Source organism: Cryptomeria japonica, chromosome 2 (genome assembly GCF_030272615.1).
Source record: "Cryptomeria japonica chromosome 2, Sugi_1.0, whole genome shotgun sequence".
NCBI classification, from domain to species: domain Eukaryota; kingdom Viridiplantae; phylum Streptophyta; class Pinopsida; order Cupressales; family Cupressaceae; genus Cryptomeria; species Cryptomeria japonica.
In genome coordinates this window covers 269,735,373-269,758,104 of record NC_081406.1, presented here as the reverse complement: position 1 = coordinate 269,758,104, position 22,732 = coordinate 269,735,373, and the positions used below count along the sequence as shown (strand labels likewise).

At 33.5% G+C, this 22,732-nt stretch overlaps 1 protein-coding gene across 2 annotated transcripts; it reads right to left on the bottom strand.

Moving 5' to 3' along the window:
• Positions 1-14,048: 14,048 nt before the first annotated feature.
• Positions 14,049-21,933, bottom strand: LOC131056088 (auxin transporter-like protein 1). 2 transcript variants are annotated; one of them, XM_057990424.2, is made up of 9 exons: positions 21,814-21,933; positions 21,287-21,660; positions 20,786-20,971; positions 20,461-20,573; positions 19,803-19,986; positions 19,622-19,719; positions 19,299-19,506; positions 18,137-18,394; positions 14,049-14,289 (listed from the first exon to the last, which is right to left on the bottom strand). In XM_057990424.2, the coding sequence occupies exons 2-9, from the start codon at positions 21,512-21,514 to the stop codon at positions 14,107-14,109; spliced, it is 1,458 nt and encodes a 485-aa protein (XP_057846407.2). In that variant the 5' UTR covers positions 21,515-21,660; positions 21,814-21,933; the 3' UTR covers positions 14,049-14,106. The 2 variants fall into 2 exon arrangements, with proteins under 2 accessions (XP_057846407.2, XP_057846406.2); XM_057990423.2 differs by lacking the exon at positions 21,814-21,933 and having other exon boundaries at positions 21,287-21,780.
• Between the last annotated feature and the right edge of the window lie 799 nt (positions 21,934-22,732).

Here is a 22,732-nt window from a genome sequence, read left to right as displayed (position 1 = left end):
CTTTTGCTTTTAGCTAGCTAAATTTTTCAAGAATTTTATCTCTAGATTTAATATTTCTTTTCTTGCATAAATCTATTAATTTTGAGATAATAGATCTTGCCTTCATGAATTGATCCTAGTTTATCCCTTTAACCCTGATTAATTTATTTAGAGTGTTTAGTTCCATTTTAATCCTTTCTTTTACAATTAAATAGTATTAAAAAATTGTATTATTGTTCCAAATTTTGTGGATATTTAGGAGACACAAATAAAATATAAATGTAATCATTCCATATTTTTGTAGGAGATATTGGAATGAGATTAATAGGAAGAGTAGTAAACATGAGTCACAATGAGCACTTTAGAATAAATCTAAACATTATAAGGAAGAGTAGCTTGGAAAAATAGAAGCATAATTTATTTTCCAATATGCAAGATTATTACTTAGGAAATAATCTTGAAAGAGGATTGAAAAGATTCCTTGAGCTAACATTGTCTCACTTATCCAAAATTATGAGGAAGGATTCATTAATGAAATGGTCATTAACAAGATGGAGAGAATAATAATTAGGAAGAGATAGATTTCACATGCTACTAGGTGACTAGATTGGAGAGAAACTAGAGGCAAATCATTTAGCTTGGCCATGACACAAAGTCTTAGAATAGATGCCAACCTTGGTGAATGGAATGAAAATCCCAAACAATTAATGAGTGGTGAGACAAGTAGAGGCATCTATAAATTTTGTTTTGAATAAAATAAAGAAAAAATGGGACTAAAACCAAGGGAAATGCACATGGAAAGGATATGATGAAAACCAAAATAAATAGTTTGAAGATAATATTAGCTACCTAAAGGATATTCCACTTGATTATTTGGTATATCATAACTATTTTGACAAATTTTGAAACCATTAGAGGTACCTTTTGCTTCTGTAGATGAGGCATTCATTCATGTTGAAGTTGTGACAACTTATTTGCCTCTTTATAGACAACAAATTATCCATACGAATTATCATATATACTTGTAACCTCCATCCCAAATCACCTATTTCACTCTTCTTCCTTTGTGTACCTCTTTTATTCTTCCATTACCTCTTCGCTTACCTAAATTCAATCCAAAACATAGTGTATATAGCATCAAAAAAATTCCATATTTGATTAATATTATCCACAACATATCGAAAAGACAAATACCACACTTACTGTGTCATCAACCAAAAATAATTTACTTACATATTCCAAGAGTTCAATAATGGAGAAACATCCATGCGGTGCTCTACACATGTCCTTGAAGGTTCAAGAAATACTTATCCTCTATTGGTCCAAACTTTAAATCACTTTCCATGCATGAAAATAATTGCAACCATACACAATTTCCCACCCAATAGATTCTCTCAAACTAGTTTACTATCTTAACATAGGGTCAAGGAAAAGTGGGCCAAAATAGGAATCCAAGTGTCTTAAAAGCCTTCAAGACCATAGTGGTGAGGATTGAATTTCTTTCTTTAGTGGTATCTTTATGTAGATTAATTAGTTGGGGATTCTATTAGGACCTTTTCCTAATTAAAAAAAATATATAAAGATTACATCCCTAAATATTGCATTCATAATAGAATAAATTTCTGCAATATTGAGACTATATTCATAATAGATTTATAATGATGAATAAAGAAATATTTAAGATTATCAAAAAATTGATGTTTTCTTTCTCCCAACTGTCATTGGATATTGGGTGATCTTTGAGGCATTATGTCAAATAGTTCATGTGCCTTATCTAAGCTTACATATTTTGCATGCATGTGTACCTGGGCAGTTGTACTACAACATCTATACTCACTAATCACATTTGGTTGGAAGTTTCTAAATCCATTTCAAACACATCTTGTGCATATCCTGCAATCATAGCATTCCATTAGATCGTGTTTCTTTGATGCATCTCACTAAATAGTTCATGCGCTTTCATGTCTATACTTCCACATTTTCCAAACATGTCAAATAGAGCATTTCCAACCGTAAGCATATGATATTAATTGCCCTTACCTTTTGCTTTGATGGAAGCCCATACTCTGTTCCAAATCTCCCATTTTTGCACAGGTAGAGAGTACGTTGGCAAATACAACTAATCGAAATGGAAATCTATTTGTTGCATTGACTACATTGTGAGGACGCTTATGTATTTTATCGACAGCATAAAGTAGGAAAGGACATGAGAATATCTCCTCGGGGAGGTATTCTATGATAGCTGCGAGGTAGATGAGAAGTTCTTATGACATTTGCTTTGTTCTATGCAGTCAAACGTGAGAACATTGTTTGAATTCAAATGCTAATGGTGATTGTCTTTTTAACAGAAACAGATGGGAAGGGACGTCAAGGGAAGGAATGGGCCCACAACACACCTACACAGTCAAAGCTTAGTGTGTGTTGTTTAAGGCTGCCCCCTTAAGACATCATAATTGATTGGCTCTTCACTCCTAAGACCTTCAAAAGTCTTTAATGGCTTCATTGAGTCCTTTTGTCTTCCAAATTCACCTGCACCAACTTGAATTCTCCTTCAATGCTTGATTGCCTGTTCACTTGGAATTGAATTGATTTTATAACTAAGAGATCACTTGAATTGTAGGTAGACCCCTTCAAATGACAGGATAGGCTTCCTTTTATACCTTATATATGTCTTGAAAGCATTTTATCCTGATGGCTTTAAATTAAAGTACTTTCTCTTCTATCTAGTATTGGTGGAGCAAATCCTTTTATGATATGTAAGTTGAGAATATTTTATGAAAGGTCCCTAAATGAATACACTTTAAACTGATTTTAATATACCTTGAAGTGTGCAATATGGAAGGTTTGTATTCTTAATCTCCTGCCCATTTCTTAATTTAAAAGATGATATATTTATTAAATATCTTTATTAACTTGATTTCTCCTTCAATTCTTGATGAATGCTTGATTGCATGTTCACTTGGAATTGAATTGATTTTATAATTAAGAGATCACTTGAATTGTAGGCAAACCCCTTCAAATGACAGGGTAGGCTTCCTTTTATACCTAATATATGTCTTGAAAGCATTTTATCGTGATGGCTTTAAATTAAAGTACTTTCTCTTCTATCTGGTATTGGTGGAGCAGAGGTTGCATTGCATCGTCCTAAGATACATATTTCCGCATATACAACACAAGTTAAATGTATCCCAGGTCGATGAAAAGCAACCTCTGCTCCAGAGATCACCAAAATATAGAGAAAAAACTTCAATTTAATGCCATCAGGATAAAAGTCTTTAATCAAGACAGATAAAATTTGAGTTTGATTGTCATCATTTACTTTGCCAAATTCTTCACACATAACTCTTGAATCAATTTCCTACTCTCAAGAATTTTATTATGTCTCAAATATAGGGAAATAGAAGGCTTCAAATAGAAAACTTGAACATGCAACTAAATCCATTGACTAACCAGAAGAACAAAATTAAGAAACGGTTTGATCATCTGAGAGATGTTGTAGACTTGTAACTCACCAGCTAAGTTTTTGTAGGTAAGATTTTTTTTTGTTTTGGTTATGGTTGTGGTGTTTATAGGGAGACATTTACAAATTTATATCTATTTTCACTATTTAATGGTTTATGGGTTTGTAATGGTAATTTAATGTTCTTTCATATTTTTGTATATATTCTTTATAATAGCCTATTATATTGATTTGTTCTATTATGCATAATGGTGTGGGTTAGACGACTTTGCCATCGATGCATGAAAGCATTGAATGAGTTCTACTTTTAAAAATTACATGAAACATTTTTAATTTATTTGATTCAGTGTTATTTGCAAAAAATGATTATCAATGATGTTTCCTTTCTCCAAGAATTGTCTAGGATCTTTCCATCAGATAATATGTAACATCGAATGACTAAATCTTTTCATTAAAAATGCTTATTTTATTTAATTATTATCTGAGTGTGAATTAAAATTTATATTTGTACGGAAGTAGAACATACAAGTTGAAGAGTCATGTGCAAACAAATTTCCTAAAAGAAAGCAAGTAGGCATTATCTTGAATGACATGGAAACAAGCTCATCAGCTGCTTAAAAGAGAACAATTGGAGAATGGCAAAGGAAAGTGTTTAAGGGTGATAAATAGATAGATAGTATGCAATACAAACAAACAATGTCTGGAGTGTCTAACGTGATGTCTCTAATTTATGTCCGGAGGGACTAACTGGTTTTGGAGTTCCTGCGAAACCTATTGGGCCACGCTTGGAGGAAATCAATGTGTTCATGCAAGGAGCACCTTTTTTCTATTATGAGAATGATACTTTTGCACCGAGGGATATTTGGAAGTCAATATCCAAAAATTTCTATAGTGTGGAACAAGAGTTGGCGGACTCGAAGTATAATTGTCAGCTTTCAGAAGACCAAGAGGTTATGTACACAATCTCCCAATAGAAGAGAGATTTCAAGAATTACCTCTCCCCCCCATGACTATTCAGGAAGCACTTCCTCAAATAGAGGACTATTGGCCTCCATGGGATCAAAGAAAAAAATTAAAGCATAGACTCTAGACGATGTGGTGGTGTCCTTCGTGAAGAACTCTACACTATAATCAAAAATTCACGAGGGAAACTGCAAGATAGTGAAGAGAAATACAATCTTGAAAAGTGGGAAGAATGGATCTTGGTTTGGGTGGGGCCAAGTCAGGTGGCTCCTCTAGAGGTTGACGAGATAGAAATCATATTAGGATTTGAAAAAGATCACACTCGTGGAACTTCGTGTGCGAGTGATCGATTGTGGTGTTTGGGTAATGCATTCCAAATAGATACAGTTGCATGCCATTAGGATAAAAGTATTTAATCAAGACATTACCCATTTGGAATGCAACTGTATCTATTTAGAATGCATTACCCAAACACCACAATCGATCACTCACACACGAAGTTCCACGAGTGTGATCTTTTTCAAATCCTAATATGATTTCTATCTTGTCAACCTCTAGAGGAGCCACCTGACTTGGCCCCACCCAAACCAAGATCCATTCTTCCCAATTTTCAAGATTGTATTTCTCTTCACTATCTTGTAGTTTCCCTCGTGAATTTTCAATTATAGTGTAGATTTCTTAACGAAGGACACCACCACATCGTCTAGAGTCTATGCTTTAATTTTTTTCTTTGATCCCATGGAGGCCAATAGTCCTCTGTTTGAGGAAGTGCTTCCTGAATAGTCATGGGGGGGAGAGGTAATTCTTGAAATCGCTCTTCTATTGGGAGATTGTGTACATAACCTCTTGGTCTTCTAAAAGCTGACAATTATACTTCGAGTCCGCCAACTCTTGTTCCACACTATAGAAATTTTTGGATATTGACTTCCAAATATCCCTCGGTGCAAAAGTATCATTCTCATAATAGAAAAAAGGTGCTCCTTGCATGAACACATTGATTTCCTCCAAGCGTGGCCCAATAGGTTTCGCAGGAACTCCAAAACCGGTTAGTCCCTCCGAACATAAATTAGAGACGTCACATCAAACACTCCAGACATTGTTTGTTTGTATTGCATACTATCTATCTATTTATCACCCTTAAACACTTTCCTCTGCCATTCTCCAATTGCTCTCTTCTAAGCAGCTGATGAGCTTGTTTCCATGTCATTCAAGATAATGCCTGCTTCCTTTCTTTTAGGAAATTTGCTTGCACGTGACTCTTCAACTTGTATGTTCTACTTCCGTACAAATAAAAAATTTAATTCACGCTCAGATAATAATTAAATTAAATAAGCATTTGTAAAGAAAAAATTTAGTCATTCGATGTTACATATTATCTGACGGAAAGATCCTAGACAATTCTTGGAGAAAGGAAACATCATTGATAATCATTTTTTGCAAATAACACTAAATCAAATAAATTAAAATGTTTAATGTAATTTTTAAAAATAGAACTCGTTCAATGCTTTCATTCATCGACGGCAAAGCCGTTTGACCCACATCATCTCTCGCCATTGGAATTCTGACGATAACTAATGAAACGCCCGACAAGGATGCTATGCATCCGACGGCACTCCTCTGTCAGAATTTTATACTTTGGAGTCGGAATTCCAACAATAGCCCCAGATCGCAACGGTATTCTTTCGGGGAATGAGCATCCATGGTGGCCGTCGGAAATGTTGGAAGTGATGTCAGAATTGCGATGACCACAAGGATAGTTGGAACTTTCAACACAAAGTTTTCGACGACTTTTTTTGTCGGTAGTGCGACGAAATTGGGTCGGAATTCCAACAATTTGCCGTCGAAATCTTGACCCGAATGTACTAGTGCTATAATCTGACTTGATGCATGATGTCTTTTGACATATTTGGCTAATATAGGCTCGGTAGGTTCTGTATGATCTTCTCCATCACTCGGTAACTGGACATTATCTTCATTTTCTTCAACAACTTTCTCGGTAGGACTTCTTGGTTGAACGTAAACAAATTCTTCATAATCTTCTGGTTCTTTGGAATTTCCTTCATCATTTCTTTCTGCAAATTCATCAATTTTCACATTTGCACTTTCTACTATTTTGTTAGATGATTTGATTAGACATTTAAATGCTTTACTTCTAGAAGAATAACCAAGAAATGTTCCTTCTTCACTTTTCTGATCAAACTTTCCATTTTTGTCATCTTTGTGAACATAGCATCTACTTCCAAAGATTTTAAAATAACTTACATTCGGTTTCTTGTCATACTAGATCTCATATGGTGTCTTCATAGATCCTTTCTTCAGTTGAACTCGGTTCAGGGTGTAAACTGCAGTGCTGATTGCTTCTCTCCAAAATGTTTGAGGTACCCTTTTTTCTATCATCAGGGTTCTAGCACAATCCACAATTGATCTGTTTCTTCTCTCGGCTATCCCATTTTGCTTAGGTGTTCTCAGTGCAGATACTTGCCTTTTTATACCATGATCATTGCAGAATAAGTTAAATTCATCAGAAGTGAACTCTCCTCCTCTATCAGATCTAAGACATTTCAGTTGTCTTCTCATTTCATTTTCAACTCTTGCCTTGTACTATTTGAACATTTGAAAAGCTTCTGATTTTTCTTTTAAAAACATAACTGACATCATCCTTGAGTAATCATCCACAAATAATATGAAATATTTATCACCATAATAACTTTGAACTTTCATGGGACCACAAAGATCAGTGTGTACTAGATCTAAAATTCCTTTAGAAGTGTAGGACTTACTTGTAAAGCTTGATCTTGTCATCTTACCCATATGGCATCCTCGACATATAGCATTCTTAGGTTTTTCAAGACTCCTTAGACCTCTTACTCAGTGCTTCTTACTTATTTTGATCAGATTATCAAAATTTACAGGATAAAACCTTTTATGTCATAACCAGGTATCATCTATCTTAGCATAAAGACACTTGTTCCGAGTTGAGTCAAGATGAAATGTGTTACCTTTTGTTTGTGTCCCGATAGTAGCTAACTTTCCATGCTTGTCATGAACTTTGACAATTCCTTTCTGAAATTCTATTCGGTATCCTGTATTGTTTAGCTGTGCTACACTCAACAAATTGTATTTCAATCCTTCAACCTAGTATACATCATCACATTTAGCATTGTCAAGAAGTGTTATAGATCCTTTACCTTTCACATGACATGGTGCATCATTACCAAATCTTACATAGCCTCCATCATAGTCTTCCAATTTAACAAACTTGTGCTTATCACCTGTCATGTGATGTGAGCATCCACTGTCTATGATCCAAGAATCATTATTATTAATGTGAGATATTAGGGCCTTTTCTTCATACCTTTCTTCGTCTGATCCATCTTTAATAGCCACATAAACAATTTCCTCAGTATCAGTTTCATCAGATTTATCATCATTGGATTCCTCATCAGCTACTAAGCATGTCTTTCTGTCTCTCCTTCTGAAGTCTCAGTGTCCTCTGTATTGGTTGACTTTCTGCCTGTTATCTTGGTATTCTCTCTTTTCACTAGATTCTTTGTCAGGACAGTTAGAAGCCATATGTCCTATTTTATCACAATTGAAACATTTTAAAGGTAGCTTTCCTTTATACTTACCTTTTCCTCTCGGTAACCTTCTAGCTAATAATGCTTCAAACTCTTCTTGCTTCTTGATTTCCTCATACAGTTTGTGCACTTCTTCCATGTTCTTGCGAAATCTTTCACTTGCTCCACTGTGATTCCCTTTAGAGTACTTACTCATTCTATCATTGTAATCATCAGATTCACCAATATGGAAAGAACTGTATGCAAATTCTACTTTATTTACCGAAGACCCACTGTTATCAAAATTACTTAACTCAAATGCATGTAGCTTACCAATAGTAGCATCCAAAGAAACTAGCATGTTAGGTACAGACCTCAATTCATTGATTGCAGAGACTCAAATGAAATAAGCAGGTAGAAGGGTTCTCAACAACTTACTTGTTATATCCTTTTCTTCAATAGTTCCTCCCGCTCCTTTAATTTGATTGACAGTCTCCTTTAACCTTGTACTGTATTGGGTTATGTTCTCACCTTCATTCATTCTCATGGATTCAAGTTATCCTCTTAGACTATCTACTTTTTCTCTTTGAACATGTTCATCACCGCCATACACAGATATGAGCTTAGTCCACATTGCTTTTGCATCATTGCAACCTTCTAGATCATTAAACTTTGAGTCGGTTAATGTTGATGTTATTTCAATCATAGCTTGACTGTGTTCTTGCTTTGCCTTTATCTCTTCCAAGGTCATGGGGTTGGTGCTTGGTTGTATGTAATCATTCTCCAAATAATATGTTGCATATTCTCCAATTCCTGATAAATGCAGCTTCATCCTTTTCTGCCATGTGGAGAAACTTGACTTGTTTAGCTTGGGTGCATCCCTTTTATACATATTCGGGTCTTTGCCTCAAGTACCTTTAAACTTGTCTTCCAGAGTCCAAAGCTCTGATACCAATTGTAAAGTTCTGATGCCAATAGCTAACAAGATGAGAGAGGGGGGGGGAGGAGGGGTGAATCATACAAACATAATCTTCCATAAAATTAACAGATTCAACCTCGGTAACTTATACTTCAGTAATATAACCAAAAAATGCTAAACATGCAAACTCATAAACACATAATCATCATAACACATATAACACCAGATTTAACGTGGAAACCCAAATAGGGAAAAACCACTATGGGATTTTGGACCCACTAAGAAATATACTCTTCTAGAGTATGCTCGGTTAAAAGCAAATCCTGTTAAAGATTACAAACACATTGCTAGATGTGACCCGGTTAAGGGATTTCCCTCAGATCTGTTAGGATCTTCACTTTGTTAGAAGTGACCTTGTCAAAGGATTTCAAACACTCATTTAGAATGTCACCTTGCTAGAGGATTTACAAATAAGACTGTTAAGTCCACTCGGTTAAGAGATTTTCTGTCACTTACAAAATAACAGTAATAAAAATATATTTGCAACTTCACATCTAAAATGCTAAAGCAAATTCTTATTTTCTCAAAACAATCTTGTCATAGGACTTATCTTGTCCCTCTGTTGGGCTCCCTACTCTGTTATTCAAACAGGTCTTCAAGCTTCTGTACTCGGTAATCACTATGTAGCATCCCTGTGCTTACACTTGCCCGCATTCATTGTTTATCAGCAATTTCTTATTTATAAACAATTATGCTAACCGTTGAATCTCCTCGATCACGTTTCCCATGATCAATCTTAGCCATCAGATATTCAATCTTGACTAGGTTCAATGTATCCTTCAATCTGAAAACGTTTTACCTTGCCTAGGGACTTGCATTCCTTTCTTGGAACTTGCACAAGGTTATTGCGGTTCAATCTGAGCTATAGATCTTCCTGTCGATCTTCCATTGCCATAGATCCTTAACAAACTTCATGCGCGACATACCAATCATTTATACATCTCCAGCTCATTAGCATCCTTCATTAAATAATGCTTTTATCCATCCAATGCGATCTATCATAACTCGGTTGCAACTTGGTAAATACTAAACTTTACTCGGTAGACATTCCGCCTTCATTAACCGATATCGATAACCTTAGGGTTTACCGACTAGGTTCTTTGCTTGGTGACATAGTATAGTATTATCCTTACAATCAACAGCATATGTAGGATATCAAAACAATCTAAACATCATGATCTCATCATTATCTAACTTGGTAATAGTTGCCCATTGAATGACTTATTTCTCCCCTTTCTTATCACATTCTTTCTATGTCTTTTACCGACCACTTAATACTCATCAAAACATACTTCTTTAAGATATGTCAACATCATACTAAATCAGAAAATCAATTTCTTGACATCAATGACAAAATAATGTTATAAAGATAGTTATCATCCTTTTTCAGTTATATCAATAATCTCCAACAACCTTCTCAATATCCTTAATGAATATCAACAATCTCCTTCTATTGAAATGCCAACACTTTATGCCTACAATTTACGCTTTGATTCTGTGCCGAAACGGGTATGTAGGCAGTCTAGGGACACAGTTGTCCCTAGTACTCAGGCATTCATGGATGGGGTCTAGGTTTTGGTAAGAAGAAGGATTGCGAAGAATCCTAATTTAAAATATAAGTGTAATAAAAGAAAAAGTAATTCAATGCCTACTCGGAAGGAATCCCGTATGGATTCGCTTGACTTCCCGAGGCTTTAAGCCAAATTCTGAGGCGGAATTCAAGCTTGCATTATGTTATTTTGATTTCTCCTAAGGACGGTAACCTCGGTGCACTCCTATTAGAGGAGTGTAGTACTTAGTGAGTGGCTCAGGACTCGAATGGTCCCGATGAGTCTAAGTCTCTGGCCAGAGCACCTCCTATCCCAATTGGATAGATGCCTACCCTGTATGGGTAGATGCCTATCCCGTATTGGATAGATGAAACCTTTTGTTTCGTATGGACAGATGCCTAACCCGTATGGTTAGATGCTCATCCCGGATGGATGAATGCCTAATCCAAATGGATGGATGCCCAGAGTATGTGATTGAATCAAACACAAATGATTAAATTAAATAAAAAATAAAATAAAAAAAAGAGGTCAAAATTTTGTTGGGTTAAGTATAGTGGGTTATTACAAGTACCTAAGTGAAAAGGAATCAAGATCAAAAGGTATAGCTATAAGGTCCACACACCTTGGTCTAATAGAGCCTAAAGTGTACATGATTGTGATTAGCTCCTTATCCCTAGTTACAATCCTACTAGTTGGCCTCTGATCCAAGTCCTTGTAGATTGAAGTTGGCTACTCATAGAGGATATTTGGGTACATTAGTTGGAAAAACCAACACTTGTGTTGCTACATCTATGGTTATCGTGATATAGTACAACATGATATACATTGTCTTCTAGATATGGCTACTTGGGATGAATACTTGATAAAAATTATAGGTTTCTTTGTAGAGTCTTATATTTCAAATTTAGGAGACAACATTTACTGCATTCATCTTATCTTACATGGAGATTATTCTTCTTCATTTACTACGAGGGAACACTTTGATCCTCTTGTTCGTTCTCTACATGATCATTCCTCACAGTTTGACATGAGTGTAGATGCTTTTGAGAAACATTCGGAGGAGGCATATTTTTATTCAGAGGAGATACTTGAGCCTTTGGATCTTTATCTACATTCATGTCTATTAGATTATAGATTGTCATTTTTAGCAATGTGGCTAAGAATGTCTAATTTGGAAGGGGGCAAGTTTCAACATCGACATGGGGGCACTTGAGAAGCTTTCAAAGACTTCATACATCTTGATATTTCTTCTTCATATTTCTTTTAGGACTAGGAAGACATCATTCATACACTTTTGGTTTTGTTTCTTCTTAAGAGGAGGAACATTGTTCAATGATCCTAGACCATCTTCTACATCTAGTTTTGAGCATATACTATTGGTATCTATTATAAATTGAGGGGACGGTGGGCGACTACATGGTCTCTATTCTCCTGTATGGGAAAAAAAATTCCTCACATGGGTTTTTGTCCTTCTTCATTTTTTAGAGTGTTTCCTTGTATTTTCTCTTTTGGAGAGGAGTTTTGTCCCATTGAGGTTTTTTATTTTTATTTTCTCCATTTGTGAGAGATTTCATTTGTAGATGGGTACCTAACATGACCTAGTAGCTAGGACCCACCATTGCATCCTTGCATGTTTATGTTCCCCTAAATTTCACTTAAGGGGGGTATTGGTATAAATAGAGGTATTACTTGATTAGTTTCATTAATAGGTCTTCTTTATATCTTATCATTTAAGTTTACTTTTACACATTGTATACTTATCACTTTATGTCTCTTATCATAAAATTAAGACATTTTTCATAATCTTATGATATCTTATGTCTCACCTTGACCTATATAGACAAGGGGTTCCCTTAGTAAAGTCATCCATTCTATTATTGATTATTGTATATTTGCATTCATTGATAGGAATACAGTTTATTCTTGTCTATTGTTCTTCTCATTTCATTATAGTTTTCATTAGGCCTTTAGATCTTGGGTGGTTATCTCCATAACTATTTTTTTTCATGGTGATATTATTTAGACATCACATATCAAGGAAATATAGATTTTTAGTTTCAAGTTGATAGATAGTTTTGGATAATTGATATCTATATCAAGAATTATTGAACTTATTATCAATAATTGTTGGAGATATTCAAAATGTTATACTTGGATATATTTTATCATTTGAATATTTTAAGTCATTGTAGCTTATGGGTTTTCTTTGCTATTAGTGCTTGGGGACTCATTTTAAAATTAGATTTCAAAGCAATAAGATATATGACAATTTCTTTAATTGGACTTGTGATATTTAAAAATAAATAAGATAAATATATATGTAGATCAAAGAATGATATATCAATTTGGTTCAAGATAGTGGATTACACATGATTTTGTATTTTTAGTTGGGATACAAATTTGGATAGATAATTGTGTTGTGTTATAAATAATCAAATTTCAAGTTGGTATTTAGCATAATTTTTATGCCACATTTTATATGCTTGCATGGATTTCAAGATACATAAATAATTGCATGTATGTGTGCTTGCTTGCATGCACATGTGTGCACACATACATGAACATGTACATGCATGCATGAACACACATGATATTTTAAAATGAAAATACAAAAAGATCAAGATGTTACAGAAATTTTACCACATAATATTCTTTAGATACTCATGATAGAGATAGTTAGAGATACATAAATTTAGAAAATTGTTTACTCGTTAATGAAAGACACAAAATAAGATAACTACATTTGGATTGTGATTTAAAATAGAAAAAAATAACACATAATATCTTCAAAGTTATAAAAAAATTAAAATTCTCAGGATCAAAACTCTCGTAGGGTATAGTTTTGAGCATAACTAGTATGTACAATTCACACTTATAATGAACATATTAGGAACGTCAGACACACAAGCGAATACCATGTATTACCATTATACTAATTACCCTATACAAATTTGTAGCATGCATTTTTTGAATTGATGTCGAAATCTCTTTAGCTACAAAGAACATGACTAGTACACTTTAAATCTTGTTAACATGTATCATTTTTATCTAAAGAGAAGTTAAGAGTGTCAAGTAGTTATTTGTTTCTCTCATAGAATTTTGTTCCAGTTATATTGAATGTTAAATATTTTAAGATTCATGAAACAAAAGGGCACTTGTCAATTTTCTGCATAAATGTCTATATTTTCTAAAAAAATAACTAATATAGATAAAAAAAAATCTTCTCATTTAATAATGAAAGAATTTATTCACAATAATCAAAGATTATATTCTACCCAACAAAAATATTTTTTAAAAATTGATTTTGAATTTGAATTTTATTTTTTTTGTTGTCGAGGGTATCCCCACAATCCAGCCTGGTGTGGGTAAGGGCTTGCACATTACACATTGTATAAACGTCAAGTTCGAAGAGTCGAGCTCAAGACCAATGGGAAGCAAACCCATTACCCAAACCAACTCTCCTACCCATCACAAACTAAGAAATTTATAATATTTTAATTTATAATTGAATAACCATTTTATCAATAAACCAATTCTATTCATAACATAGAGAAAATATATAATATTAAAAATAGACATTTTTATTAACATATACTCAATGTTTAGTATTCAATATTGTTATGACTTTGGTGGGCATTGATAGCATTTTTGAAATAATCCAAAAGTATGAACTTGTTTTGAAAAGTTTGTCATACTTGCCCAACCTCCAAATCCAAAACCAACTACAAAAACCCAAGTTGCCACAGCTGCACTTATTCCAAATACCACCTTCCCTTTTTGTCGCATATTTTCACTTTTCATCTACACATAAATAAGCAATTCAATGTCATTTTTTTATGCATAGAAGAAAATTTAAATTATCTTGCTAAAAAGGAATATAAAACCAAATAATTTATCATATCCATCACCATTATATTATTTTTTAAAAGTAAAACATATGACCTTTGGCCTAAAAGCCCATGGAAAGCTACTCAAAGAGGCATCCTCAACCAACCAATAGATGATGTGGCTACCAATATTAAGTTCGTTCATCTCTTTTTATATAGAAAAATATTACTTCAAACATAATTATGTTGGTAAAATACCTTTTGCCTTGCTACAAATTTATGGTTTAACTTTTTGTAATTTTTAAAAATAATTTATATTAATGGTGAGATAATTATGAGATTAACATGATAAATTTCATAAAATTGTCTCAATGTATAATTTGATTGTATTTTTATTTTATTTTTAAATTCAAATTAGTATATTTTTTAGACAATTATATTTTATTATTGATAATGATAAGAGAATTATTAATTTTGATATAAATTTAATGTCTTTTAATTTCATTGTATGATGTATAATAAAAAATTGTTCTTATTTTTTCTATCATCTTATTATTCATGTCTTATATATTTTTATAAATGAAATTATCAGTCATTATCCTATCAACAATGTTAACCTCGTGATTTATATTAACAATGCAATGTTAATGTATTGTTGAATGCTACCTACAAACTATTTTGTTGAAGGGTAAGCACCCTTGTTTTGTTACTATCGATATCAAAAACAATGTTAACCTTGTGATTTCTATCAATGATGAAATCATTGCCTTATCAAAAAGTCTATCTTTAAGATTTTTATCAATAATGAAATCATGTTCTTTCTCCTTAATACTCTACCATTACAACTAACCTGGAGATAGAAACTTCACCTTCCCACACAATAAATAACAAGATACATTTTAAGTTTTATAATCTTTGTTCATGCTTAAATTTTACAAGTTTTTAGGATCAGATGAGTAAGATTAATGAGTGCTTAGTAGTGGTTTATTTTTGTGAATTCATGCTAGCATTCATTGAATTGTACCTTTTGTTTTCATATTATACAAAGTGCTATATGATTTTTTTATGTCGATATGAAACTTAATTTGATTCATTGTGGAATTTTTTGAAGTTGCTACAAATTTGTTGCATTTTGTTACGAAAGTGTTGTAGTTAAATTGGTTGTGATTGCTACCAAAAGTGTCGTAGTTGCTAGAAAGTGATTGGTTTCTATATAATTTATTGTCTATGAAGTTGTTGTATAGTAGCATTCTTCACAGTTGTTGTTGAAGATATGACCTCTATGACTTTAATTTCTCAATGACCTAGTTTTTAAGTGGTTGGAGATTCTTTTCATTGGTTGATTGTCACAACCATATGTAATTTGCTTAGATTTTACTAAGTTTGGTAGTATTTAATTGTTACAATAACATATTTTATTTGGATTATAGTTAATTTGACATTGGTTGATTGTTTGTTACTAAAGGGTAAAACAAGTGTTGAAGGGACTCAAACCGCTATTTATAAAACATAAACCAATAGCCAATAATAGAAAAAAGAGACAAAACAACAAAAGTAAGAACAAAAAAGCCCTAATGCGTCGTCAACAAGGTCTTAAATGCTTATATTTCTTGCTAATAAAAGTTCTTATGAAGATTTGCCAAGTTCAACAACTCCATTTTCTCCTCATCAAACATTTTTTTTCTTACTTTTTCTGGTCCTAGCACTCGATCCTTTTTTTTTAGTCTAAAGAACTCATTTACCCTTATCCTTGTCACTTTGATCTTCATTGTTTTTACTAGCATAGGTGGTCTCTACAATGTGGTCCTCCTTCAACTTAGTCAAAAAAATCTAGATTTCATGCATTGTGGGTTGTGAGCCAAATCACCATGTTATCATTAGATTACCATGTCAGCTCATGCAATTTTAGACACTTTCAATGTCTAATGAGTTCTTAGTTTTTTAGATCAAATGTCATGGTGGAGCTTTTAAAATATTTAGAAAAACCAAGCAACTCTACCAAAATATCTTTGTTCAATCTATTTGTAGAACCCCATATGAAAAAGCAATAGAAGAAATGTGGGTTCCTAATTTTCCTTACTTTAGCGAAACATTTTTTGTTTTTGTTTTGTTTCCTTCCTCTCTTTTAGCCATGTTTCCCTAAACTTGGATTTCTAATAGATCTCTTCAAATGCAAGTATTTCTTCATGTTGAACTAATAATAATTTATATTGACAAAAATCCTCCTAGTACTTGTTATTCAATTTTTACAGTTTTTCTTCAACCCCTTTTTTTCTTCAAATATGTTTTTGTGTTTAATGTGACCTTTAATGTAAATTAATTTCTTTTTGAATTTGAACATCTTAATGCATTATTGTACCTTCACCTCTTTCCACCATTGTCTAATATATTCCACAAAGTTCATTCTTGAACCACACCTTTTATATGTTGAAAGGGCACCTAATAGAATGGTAATTATAGTTTGACATGACTAATGAAATGTGATAATGGTATAGGCAATATCACAAAATTTAATATAGATGATGATTGAGTGATTGTACATAAATATATTCAAATATTTTGTAATATACTAAAATCCATGCATCTATTAGTTTATGTGAAAGTTTTATTTTTTGGGATGACATCAATTAGAGCCATTTTGATTAGGAAGGTCATAAAGTCATCGTATAACTTGGTTGATATGATTACAACCTCCTTTTTATCATGATTACTTAAAGATATCATGATTTGGTTAAATGAAGAGTTTCATGATAAGGAGTTTAGTAAGATAAGATTATTCAACCCATTTTCAAAAGTCAATTTACCTCATTATGAGCAATCATTTGTCTCCATGGTGAGTGCAAATCGAAAATTCTTTGGCATTCGATCAAACTACTTGTATTTGATTTGACACTCTTAACTCTTAGATATTCTGAACCTTATTTTCCATTTTTCATGTTGCCCTCTGAGAATTTTGTACTAGCACCTTCTTTTGATAAGTAATGTTTTTTTGTGCTCTCAATTGCTACTTCGGTTGCATGGTATCCTTGTTTTCCTTTGTGTACATCTTGATACTCTTTATCCAATCTATTTATTTGGGTGGCTCTTCACCACCATGCTAGTGGAGAGGTCTCTCAACGTAGCTATTTCACTCTAAAATTTGTGCCTTACTTTTCTCTTTGTTCATTTTCTCTAATATGTTATGTTCCACTTCATCTAACCAATACCCCACATTCAATCTAAGTCGATGTACTTAATTTGTTTATTTACTTTATTAACCTAAAGAGCCAACATATTTTCTTCTCAATTTTAAAAACACACATCTTAAGACATGTATATTTAATTATGAAATAAATTAGATAAATACCTCAAAATAAATATTTATTTATGTTTTATAAATAAAAGTATAAATTATATCTATACTAATGCCTATACTAATTTAGTTAGTCAAAATTGAACTCTACATCTATACTAATATATTTAGTTAAAATTACCAAAGTTGATTTGAAAAGTTTTCTTAGGTAAATTTCACATCCAAAATAGCTTATTTAATCAAAGTTTATCAAAGTTGATTGTAAAGTCAATAAATTGAGATAATATTATTAATTAGACAAGAACTTGATTCAATTGGTTACCTAAGGATGGTGACCTGTGACGACCTCAAACGGCGTAACTCACATCAAGATCAATTATCAATGGAAGATTTCAACATTATTCTAGCGTGTTTACATTACACAAGCCTTTGTTATACGAAAACTGAAGTAACTACTAGATAGAACAAACATGCAGTTGAAGACTATGTGCAAATTTATTGAAATTTTTGGCATAAATGATGTACTCACCTCTTCAATATCTCGCTTGATGTAGGCCCGCATGAAGGCAATGCTGGGTATAATGTAAACAGAAAATGAAATGAGGAAAGCCCCCATCACCGAGTTGATAGGACCAAAAAATGGAATAGCCAGGGCTAAGAACCATATGACCAGTATCACTGGTATCCTCACTAATGCCTTCACAGCAAATCCTTTTGATGTGTGAATACCCACTGTTTTTTCCCATGCCAGAAACAATGGATTTACATTCAACATCAACGCCACATACTGTTCAAAACCCAATACCCACATGTTACCCTAGGTCTAGAGAATGAAACCCTAAACTAAACAGTCATAAATTTAGGTTATGGCAATCAGAAAGAGCTTACAGAATATGTTTTGAAATGAAAAATTCATGCTAGAAGTAAGCATACTTTTACATTTGTCATTTTCAGGATTTCTTGATTTTATTTTCTTAAGCTTGTGTCAAATAAGTGATTCTTACAGGGACTAAGATATCAGAGCTCTTCAACTTTGTGGCAATTGCCATGTGAACCACTCCAAACAATGAGAGATGGGTTCTCCTGAATAAATACATATATAAGATGGGTTTTTAAGGAATGATTCAGATTATTGGATAAAGGATAATATGTAATTTTGTTGGGGGTAAGATATGTATATTTCGTTTGTAGCATTGTAGGTACTTTCTGCATGAAGTATGGGACAGTTCCATATATTGTAAGTCATTCGTAGACTCAAAAACAGATGGCCTGATATCTGAACTATAAAAGAATCCGTTTCCATTTGCATTTCCATATATTAGATAGGTTTTAATTATTAAAAAAGATTTGTTTTCATTTCTATTTCCATATATTAGATAGGTTTTAAAGGAAAGATTCAAAGTATTGGATAAAGGATAATATATAGAAATGTGGAATTAGGAATACCCTGTGTACATTGGTAATTAACCAATGAGGGATGAATTCTTGTGAATGAGATTACATACATAAGATGGGTTTTAAAGGAATGATTCAAAGTATTGGGTAAAGGATAATATGTAGAAATGTGGAATGGCGAAACATAGCTTGACAGACTTTATAGATCAATTTAATTCAACTTATCTCATTTGATTATCTTGAGGATTTTGTGTCCAATTCATCTAAGATGCACTGAGGTCTGAAAGAGTTCATACCTGATGTAGAATCATGGCGATGATAGCAACATTTTTCATCTTGGAGTGGGGTAAGACTCCAAATGCATTGGCGTTGTGCAAGAGTGTGTCTCCATAGGCCCAGTAAACAGAAACTGAATCAGGAACTGTCAGCAAATAGGTATACAACACTGCAGTCACATAAGCATATTTGTAATTCCTAGGCTTCCACATGGCCTCCATCAGCTCTCTGTAAAAACAGAGCAGTATGAGATTTCATTTCAGCAGTGGGCATACAATTTCAGAGAATTTGAAAGATTATTTTTTAAGAGATACAACACCAGAAAAAGGTTACAGAGATTCACATGCACAATCCATGGCTGCCAAAAGAGAATAGAATATTGGTAGCTCCTGAGAAAAATTGCACCATGCTCTTTGGACCTTGATGTTTTACATTCTCAATCTACAAATGCAAAATCCATTTGGAATAAGCTTCCAATTCCTTGGAGGATGAAGGAAACATTAAACTAAGGTCTGTTTACTGACCTGGCCATGTTGAACAGAAGCAACTGTCATGTAAGCTGATGTCAGTGTGGTTGTGGCAATTCCCAGAATTGACACCAGACGGAAATTATGAAGAGATGGTAACATAACAGTGGGGATTGCCAAAAACCCAAATAAATAAAGCCATTCTCGCTTGTTCCAGGCAGAGTTCATGTAATACACATCACTGCATCAATAGAATGTTAGTGTAAGCTATATGATTATGAAGTAGAGGGTAACTCGTATTTAACTGCCTCAGGTAAGAGCAAGTAGTGTTGAAACACTCAATTAAGCACAACTAGTTGAACAATTTGCAAAAAAATGTTGAGCTCTCCTCGTATGCATCTGGGTAGTCACATTTATATGCATACCCCTTAACAAAACAATGTTTCTTTATTACTGTGCATAGTTTCTAGTATAATATCGGTAAAACATTTCAGATCAAATTTCATGATCCATCATCAGGAAGAAGAACAAGTCAAGAGAAAAAAATAGAATGACAGATCATAAAATTTGATCCAAAACATCAAAGAAATAAATTTGCACAGATTATACCAAAAACTATGCACAATAACAATATAGACAGTGGAAATCATATGGCTGCAGTGTCTCTTTATCCCTGTAAGTCCCTCGGAAAAATTGGGAAGCCTTGTGAATATACCTGGAGCATGCTATCAATTGCAGGACACAGGCAAAAGTAAGGGCTGTCATATTGAACCCAAATACGATGCGTCCAAGCCACTTCCCAGCTACTATACCTATTACTTCATGGTACTGCCAAAATAAAGTTTTGCAGCTGAGAACAGAAATACTATAATCTAAAACCAACAAAATTCCCTATTTGATTTTTCAACATATTTCTAGACTCAGTTCTAACAAATATAGGCCCATTGACCATTCACAATACTTCCATATAATTTGTCAGGTGGGTTTAATTTTCAATATTTACAGTAAGAACTTCAAATCCTAAAACCATTATGATGGACCTGAAGTATGTGTTTTTGGTGAAGTAATCCAGTTGCCCTAGTTCGAGCAGAAGCCTCTGCATACAGTAAACTAAGTAGATAAACAGTCCAACATCCAAAGGCACCATAAAGAATCTGGAATCCGATGCCCAAACCATAACCCATTTGAGACAGAGTGTATGGCAGAGTCAAAATCACTGACCCAACCTGATAATACAGACAGAACTCTTAGTATCTACAGAATAAAACTTTCCATTAGTAGCATGTTCAAGGCCAAAACAGGTTTAACCAACTAGAAAGAGTTACAGATTGAATCGATTTTAGTCCCTTCCCAACACCAATATTTTATTTTATTTCAGACACCCACAGAAGCAATCTTCTAAACAAGCAAACTCAGTTTAATGGGGTCTGTTGACCATTTGGCCTAAAGAGCATCAACATTCATCTTACCCCATCTTATATATACAAGTAAAGTAAAAGAAGTATTTAAAAATTAAAACCAAGAGGGGAGTCATGGCAGACCTGAGCAGAAACAGCATTGAGCCAGGCATCAAAAACAGAACCTCCATGCCATACAAGAGCATTCCAAGCCTGCCTCATGTTCCAATCTTTCTGTGGCATTGCAGATCCCTGCACCTGTACCTGCAGTTCACTTCTCTGTATTGAATCTAATTCTACACCACCTTCTGAGGCCTTTCCATTGCCTGTTGGTAGCTCTGTTTCCATGGCCTCAATCTTTCTATCTCCCATTAATCCTCCTTTCAAACAAACCTATGTTGTGCTTCTACTAATCATTTCTATCTGCTATGGATCCTCCTCTCAAACAAACCTATGTTGTGCTTCTACTAATCACAACTTATGATGGTTTGAGATCTTCAACCTGAGAGAGTCTCAACCTACAAAAATCAGCACAAGAAATTCAGGATTCTATCTTCAGGGAACTTAATTAAAAATTGACAACCACATAAGAAGTATATACGCTTTCAACTAGAAAAAGATACACTCATAAGTCTGACAGGGATTCATGGGATCAGTATAAGATTTAATACCTGGATACCAGCGAAGACTGAAATAGATTAGTCTTCAAGGACTATGTACATGCAAAGAAATTATAGTGCAAGTGGACGCAGAGACAAAACATGTGGGCCACCTACGATAATAACTAAATGGTTAGGGAATATGGAAATCCGGCCTACATTGAATCAAAGGCATCTATAAAATGTACTATTCGCCCTTGTGAACTACTTTACATGTACAACAAAAGGTTGAGAAGACATCGCTTGATTTTGAATCCAAAATACAATTAATCAATGGATTTTTACTGACTTTCTAACTATATTCATCACACATTTCACCCCCCTTTCCTACTCATATAGGCCTTTGAATTAGTTGCTCTAAACATGCACGTTGAATGTTGCTCACATGCTGAACATCCGACCAAACATGATAGGCCCAACAAATAAAATCCTTTAACAGAGAAATTTGTGAATTTTTTAATTGTGTAAGCAGAATTTGTAAGTTACTATGTTATGTTCTAGTTTATGTAAGTGCCTATAAAATTATTTTGTGTTTTCATAAAAATGATTTAGTACATGGAGTTGCAAACGTGTTTTATTGTAATAATGTTTGAAGAGGAGTGGTGTCTACAAATATTGTTTGGGAACTTGATAAATAAGAGTCGTGTTTTTTTTAGTCAAGCCCCTAGGTGGACCAATCAACTATGATGAAGCAAGATTGAAGGTATTGTTGCACATATACCTTTATCTTGTCATTGATGTCAACCCCTTTGTTTGAGAAATAGTCCGAAATTTGAAAGTTTACCGGAAGCAATATTTTGGGTCCGGAAGCAGTATTTGTGGTTTCGAAGTTGTGTCCAAAATGTTCATGTGTTGATCCGAAAGTGTTTTATATTTTGACTCTGTTGTCATAGTTTACCGAAGGCTTTTCCATGTACTGGTCATCGATATA